Source organism: Danio rerio, chromosome 17 (genome assembly GCF_049306965.1).
Source record: "Danio rerio strain Tuebingen ecotype United States chromosome 17, GRCz12tu, whole genome shotgun sequence".
NCBI lineage: Eukaryota > Metazoa > Chordata > Actinopteri > Cypriniformes > Danionidae > Danio > Danio rerio.
The window spans coordinates 700,001-707,500 of NC_133192.1; the positions used below are offsets into that span (position 1 = coordinate 700,001).

The 7,500-nt window shown below is 36.4% G+C and overlaps 1 protein-coding gene across 1 annotated transcript in view; it reads right to left on the reverse strand.

The window, feature by feature from the left end:
• thbs1a (thrombospondin 1a) overlaps nucleotides 1-7,500 on the reverse strand; it is a 31,149-nt gene that overhangs the window by 21,665 nt on the left and 1,984 nt on the right. Inside the window, exons 4-7 of the mRNA XM_073927957.1 lie at nucleotides 5,550-5,681; nucleotides 4,581-4,656; nucleotides 3,183-3,275; nucleotides 2,388-2,497 (exon numbers count right to left, since the gene is read on the reverse strand). Of these exons, the coding sequence (XP_073784058.1) occupies nucleotides 2,388-2,497; nucleotides 3,183-3,275; nucleotides 4,581-4,656; nucleotides 5,550-5,681 (411 nt within the window). The remainder of the gene's footprint in view (nucleotides 1-2,387; nucleotides 2,498-3,182; nucleotides 3,276-4,580; nucleotides 4,657-5,549; nucleotides 5,682-7,500) is intronic.

Genomic DNA, 7,500 nt, shown 5'->3' on the forward strand with positions numbered 1-7,500 from the left:
ATAACTACACACTATAAATCATTTATTAAGCATTAGCAAATAGTGAATTCATTATCTGTTAAGCATTAACTCTACATTATTAAACGTTAGTAAACAGTTTATAACTGCAGCTATAAATGCTCTATTCTTGACTTATAAGCACCTATATAATGTGCTTAATAATTGTATTTTCATACTTAATTAATGATTTATTTTTCATTACTAAATTAAGTATCGCATTATTTACAAACCAGTTGTATTTAAGAGTAGTTGAGGGTTTTGAGGATCATTCAGAATGAGTTAGTAAATGATTAATAAACTATTGAAATCAACATTTATATCTCTTATTATTCAGGCATATACTAATAGTCAACTAATATGTTAATAAATGCTTCATTAATTCAACTTCATGCAGTTTTGTGACCTAATCTAAAGTGGGGACTATTCATGCTTTATAAATCCCTTATAAATGACTATTACAGGCTCAGAATCAAATGAACTATAATCTTTGCAATCATTTTTAAAATGTAAAATTACTGTAAAGTTTAAACATTGCTGAATAACAGGAGTGTCAAAATACAACAAAACTGGATAAAACAACAACAACAATATAATAATGTAACAATATAATAAGATGCGATGTTTAAACTCTACAGTGATTTTATTTTAGATCAGGATGCAAAGATTTATTTTTTATTTGAAGGACAGTTTCATTTGTGTATCTTTAAATGAAGAGGTAATGTTGTTTTTCCTGTTTAGAATATAACTGAGCCTTTATTTGTCATTTATAAGAGATTTATAAAGCATAAGAAGTCCTCACTTTAGATTAGGTCACAAAACTGCATGAAGTTGAGTTAATAAAGCATTTATTAACATATATAGTAACCATTACTATATGCCTGAACAATAAGACATTTAAATGTTGATTTCAATAATTTATTAATAATTTACTAACTCATTCTGAATGATCCGTAAAGCCTTCAACTACTCTTAAATGCAACTGGTTTGTAAATAATGCAATACTTAATTTAGTAATGAAAAATAAGTCATTAACAAAGCATGAAAATACAATTATTAAGCACATTTTAAATATGTTTGTATGACAAGAATAGAGCATTTGTAGCTGCAGTTATAAACTGCTTACTAACGCTTATTAATGTAGAGTTAATGCTTATCAGATAATGAATTCACTATTTGCTAATGCTTAATAAAGGATTTATAGTGTGCAGTCATTATAAAGTGTTACCGAATTTTTAATAGTGCATGTTCAATAAATACCGTCAGATTACTCAACTTTGCAGTTTTACATGAGTAAATTGGGAGAAACTGGATTATTTAATAAGAAAAATATTTTCCATAATAAACTGATCTGGGGTGGGTTTCCCAAAACCATCGTTAGCCAACAAATGTCACAAGTTGTGTCATTACAAACATAATTTGGCGTTTCCCAATTCCATCACCCCAACGAACATTCGCAAACTGCGAACATTCGCAAACTTCCATGCTTGCAGCTACACCTCTGGAGCTGTAGTTAGAAGCATAGATCCTGGCTGTGCTCTATTCTCACTTATCCCCCCTATGCCCTATTCATTAAGAACATTCTAACATTTAAACTTGGAATGGTTAAAAATTTGAACACTCAAGTAGATCTGAAGAATGCTGAAAACCTGTAACCATTGACTTCCACAGCAGGAAAGGCAAATACTATTGAAGTCAATGGTTACAGGGACATTTAGTTTTTCTGTGAAATAAATTGTGATATTAATATATTTTCACAAAAGGTGGCCTAAATATCTCTACTTGGAAATAATCCATACATCACATGAACCATTATAAGCAATTTGCAAGCAATTCAACAGAAGAAAGATTTTTAAAAAACATTGCTTTGTGTTTTATGGTTTTCTGTGGAGTCTAAAAGCATTTAAGAACATAAATTCAACATTAATAGAATGGCACTGTACTGTCTTCATTGCATAAACAATGTGTAAATCCATAAACTTTAGAATTTCTTGGTTTACATCTGCTTGATATCTTAGTCACGCTCTTAAAAACACGTCCAGATGAAGATCTTTAACTCTATTAGGGTTCAACTTCGTCATGACTGCACAATTCCCCTTCTGAAATGTCATTATAATCACAGCTCAGCAGATCCTGCGCTGTGGCTGTTGCAGATCTGCACATGGCGATATCAATGCTGAAACCATATATTGTGCAGCCCCAATCAAAACACTGGTGTATACATGAACGAAATCCTGTAATTTATCCAAACACATAGGCATTTCTTTAACTATCTGACTGCATTGCTTATGGCTTGATGGCAGCTGTGGCTGCTGGAGTTTTACCATACACAATACAATCTGACGGGGAATTTAAGTGCTTTTTTTTTACAGTGTGGGTTGGATCCTCACCACCTGCCGGAGATCATTGGACAGCTGCTTCACCACTACACCCAGACCCTTCAGCTCCTTAAACATGCTGGTCAGATCATCACAGGAGAAACCGCAGACGTCCTGCAGATCTGAGGAACATGCATTAAAGGGTCAGCTCATCCAAAAATGAACCTTCACTCACTATTTACTCTCCCTCAAGTGGTTCCAAACCTTTAAGAGTTTCTTCTGTTGATCACAAAAGTAGATATTCTGAGAAATGCTCAACACTTTTTGACCTCCATAGAAAAAACAAATATGATGGAAGTCAAATGTTTTGAGCGTTCGTCAAAATATCTTCTCTTTTGTTTTACCACTTGTGCTCTGTTCAGACTGACTCCCCTTTGGTGATGTTGGTGGCTGTTTTTGACCCATTGACTTCCATTATAATCACATTATAAACATACAACAGGGGAAGCCAGCAGCAATCAGGAATGCATGATTATCTGCTGTCATGGCTCTACAATCAATAAATGTGATTATAATGGAAGACAATGGAGCGAAAACAGCCCCAACATCACCAAAGGGGAGTCAATCTGTTGATGAGCTTATGAAGAATGTCAGAGCATTTTCCCAAAATATAAATCAAATTAGGATGTGTCAGCAATAATCATTACATCTGCTGAACACAGAGAAAGCTCTGGGCAAATTCAGTCTTGAAATCAGCGTATAGTGGGTAAAACGACCCAACAGCACACAAGGGTTAACAGGAGAAAGAAACTTATAAAGGTCTCAATCTAGTGAAGGGACTGAATGATGACTGAATTTAATGGTCACCTTTAGTCTTGTGTCCGGTGTAGTCTGTGCGGATGGCGGGACTCGACCCGTTGACGTGTTTCTCCAGGGTCAGGACGTCAGGGATGAAGCTCGCTGTGTTAACAGCAACACACAATTCATCATTCAGCGCACACATTTACATCCGATCATTTCAATTCATTCATTAATCCCGTTATTCATCAGGGGTCGCCACAGTGGAAGGAACCACTGACTATTCCAGCATGTTTTACACAGTGGATAACCTTCCAACTGAAACCCTGATCTGGAAAACACCCATACACACTCATTCACACACACTCATACACTACGATTCATCAGTTCCACTATAGCGCATGTGTTTGGACTGTGGGGGAAACCGGAGCACCCGGAGGAAACCCACACCAACATGGGGAGAACATGCAAACTCCACACTGAAACACCTACTGACCTAGCCGAGGCTCGAACCAGTGACCTTCTTGCTGTGAGGCCACAGTGGTAACCACTGCGCCACCGTGTTGCCTTTAAAGGAATAGTTCACCCCAAAACACAGTCCAAACACATGCATCATAAATAAATTGACTAAACCAAATTGGCACCATAGTCAAGTTCCTAGCCAACAGTCTTCTCCCCTCATGAAGCAATTCATCAATAGCCACAAATAAGCAGGGGAGTTCTCAAGATCTGAGCTCAATCTCCCCTCTCGCCCTGCACATGGGAGAGAGCCCCGGGTTTGAGGATCTTTTGAGCTCAGGGCTCTCTCCCGGGACAGCATGCCAAACACGCTTATAATCAATCCTCAGCTGAGTGTGAACTCTTATAGGTTTATTTTTGGGAATTGGTCAGAATGCATTGTATGAGTCAGCAGTGTTGATATTTATTTTACGCTAAAATCATTAGATTATCATGGAAAGATCATGCAACATTCAGTGCATTTCATTTCATAAATCCGTCAAAACTTTGATTAGTAAATATGCAACAAAATATCTTTAATTAGTTACGTGCATAGCTGAGATCTTCATTTGGAAAACTCTTAAACAGCGGTGTCAAACTCAGTTCCTGGAGGGTTGCAGCTCTGTAGGGTTTAGCTCCAGCCCTGCTTCAACACACCTGAGTATCAAAGCAGCCTGAAGCACTCCATTAGCCTGATCAGGAGTGTTTAGATAGGGTTGGAACTAAACTGTGCAGAGCTGCGGCCCTCCAGGAACTGAGTTTGACACCTGTGCTATAAAAGGTCATTTTGCCAATATTTTTCTGAACCCTCAGATTGCAGGTGATCAATAGCTCCATCTCAGCTACACGTCAGTGGAGAGATTATTTATTCAGCCGTAAGATCGTGACTTTGACTATGTGGTCTAGGGTCTCTCTCTCCCTCACTCACACACACACACACTTGAATAATAAACTGCAGTGGAGACTCACAGCTCTGGCATCCTTTATTGCGTAAAATCGCGTCCACCGTCGTCCCAAACACAAACCGCACATTCTGGAGGACTCCCTGGAAAAAATGGGAAAACAGTGAAAACCCGAGAGACTTTTTCCAAAGCGAGCAGCTTCTGTTACACGGAGCATTCAGACGGAGAATGTCGAACAAAAACACTCGCTTACACACCGCTGAAACTCTCATTAGAGGAGGAACACTATCATTAAAGGGACAGTTCACCCAAAAATGAACATTTACCTACTATTTACCCTCCCTCAACCCATTCCAAACCTCTTTAGTCTGACAAACACACAAAGAAGATATTCTGGGTACAGCTGAAAACCTGTAACCATTGACTTCCATTGTAGAGAAAACACATAGAAGTCAATGGTTACAGGTTTTCAGCATTCTTCAGAATATTTTCTTTAGTGTTCAATAATTCAGCAAATTTAAAGAAGACCTATTCTGCAGCCTCACACGAGCTGTAAATGCATCTCTGTTCTGTCTCTCATGTGTGTGTGTGTGTGTGTGTGTGTGTGTGTGTGTGTGTGTGTGTGTGTGTTTGAGCTGAGAATGTCACACAGATGATGTTCTCCAGCTCTCTGAAACTGACCCTGTCAGGCTTTGATCCTGATAGTGGTGTTTTGGTGACTGTCGCTTTAAATGCAAATGAGATTGTGCTCCTTTCAGAAGAGGGCGGAGCTACAGATGGCTGTGCGACAGATGTAAAACAGCAGTGTGTGTGATGTGAGTGCTGGTCATGTGTGCTGCAGTGTGAGTGTGTGTTAATGCTTCTGTCAGTCTATGTCACTCCTGTCTCTGTTCATCATCACCTCCACATCTATAATCCTCTTAGTCTATGCTGACATCATCTTCAGCAGCTCAAACACTCTCATGGCGAATGGACAGACGGCTGCTTCTCACTCAGGGCTGCTGGAGATGCTAATGAGATGGAGAGACGGACTCACCATGAAGCGGTCAGATTTGGCGGCTCCTTTAGCGATCCTCAATCCGGATATCTCTGCGTTCTGCTGATCCAGGATCTGCTGTATTGGTAAATCTAGCTCCTGTGTGTTGATCTCCTCGCAGCCCACGTACACCTGCACATTAAGGGAATGTAGGGTTTATATTCACACATCAATTCAATTTCTTTATTTAATTTAGATGTGAATTATATTAATGGGTAATTTAATAAATAATCTGGATAATACTCTGTTTAATTACTGTTTTTACATTACTATGAGGGTTTAGGGTTGGGTAGATGTTAAATAAATGTCATTTAATGGGTTATTTAAATAATAACATGAACAAAACTCAGTTTAATTACCATTTTTACACTACTGTGATGGTTTAAGGTTGGGTAGATGTTAATAAAATATCATTTAATAGGTAATTTAATACATAATCTGAATAATATTCATTATATTTACTGTTTTTACATTACAGTGAGGGTTTAGGGTTGGGTAGATGCTACTTAAATAAAAAAAATTAATGGGTTATTTAATTAATAATATGAACAAAACTCTGTTTAATTACCATTTTTACACTACTGTGAGGGTTTAGGGTTGGGTAGATGTTAATTAAATATAATTTAATAGGTAATTTAATACATAATCTGAATAATACTGATTATATTTACTGTTTTTACATTACTGTGAGGGTTTAGGCTTTGGTAGATGTTAAATAAATATAATTTAATGGGTAATTTAATAAATAATATGGATACTACTCTGTTTAATTACTGTTTTTACATTACTGTGATGGTTTAGGGTTGGGTAGATGTTAATTAAATATAATTTAATAGGTAATTTAATAAATAATATGCATAATTCTCAGTATGATTACTGTTTTTACACTACATGATTGGATTCAGGGTTGGGGTAGTGCTACAGGCCCATAGCCAGGAGGTTCAGCTTTTTTGAAATACCCAGCCCTCACTGACAAAGGTCCAGAATTGATCCCCTGTATGAGCTCATTTATTCCATGTTTGACTACGATGCTATCATAAATTGTGAAACTAACTAATCAAAGAAGGCTTTAAGACTAAGAGGAATCAATCTTCTGTTGAAATATTACTGTTGTGTTTGAATATTATGAGTGAATTATTCAACAAGCCAAACTCTGACTGAGGAAGGTTGAATGCTCTGGCCAGTTTGTTATTTTCGTATGGCTTCAGTTTTTAATTCCCAACAAGCATTAACAGATCCGCAAAAATCATAATAATAAAATTTTTTTAATTATAGATGATAATACAATTATATTTTGAAAATAAGAAGCTTTTCATATTTCTATATTTTTCATATTTCAATGCTAATCTCAACATTATTTATAAAACTTTAATATAAAACTTAAGATAAATAAATAAACACTTAAAATAGTATGTATAGGTAATCATAGGTAATAAGTAATTTGCAAAATGGTAGGAAATATTTTTGGTATATGCAAAAGTGTGGTTATGATCACCATCCATCACGCTAATCCAGCAAAAATTATGCTTAAACAGTCACTAAAGTTCAATATTTAAACTTTGTAGGGAAATAGAAATTGAGGCAAATAACTGCATAACGGTCCAGTTTTTCAGAAAAACAGAATCACCTCTTTTAATAAGCTGGCTACAGGCCTGTGGTAGATGTTAATACAATACAATTTGAAGGGTAATTAATAAATAATAAACAGCTGAAGTCAGAATTATTAGCCTCCTGTATATTTCCCCCGATATCTGTGTAACTGAGAGCAGATTTCTCCAACACATCTCTACACATGATAGATTTAATAACTCATCTCTGATAACTGACTTATTTTATCTTTGCCATGATGACAGCACATTTACAAGTGACATGTAAAGGCTTCACTAGGGTAATTAGGGTAAAGTTAGGGTAATTAGGCAAGTCATTGTATAACAGTGGTTTGTTCTGGAGA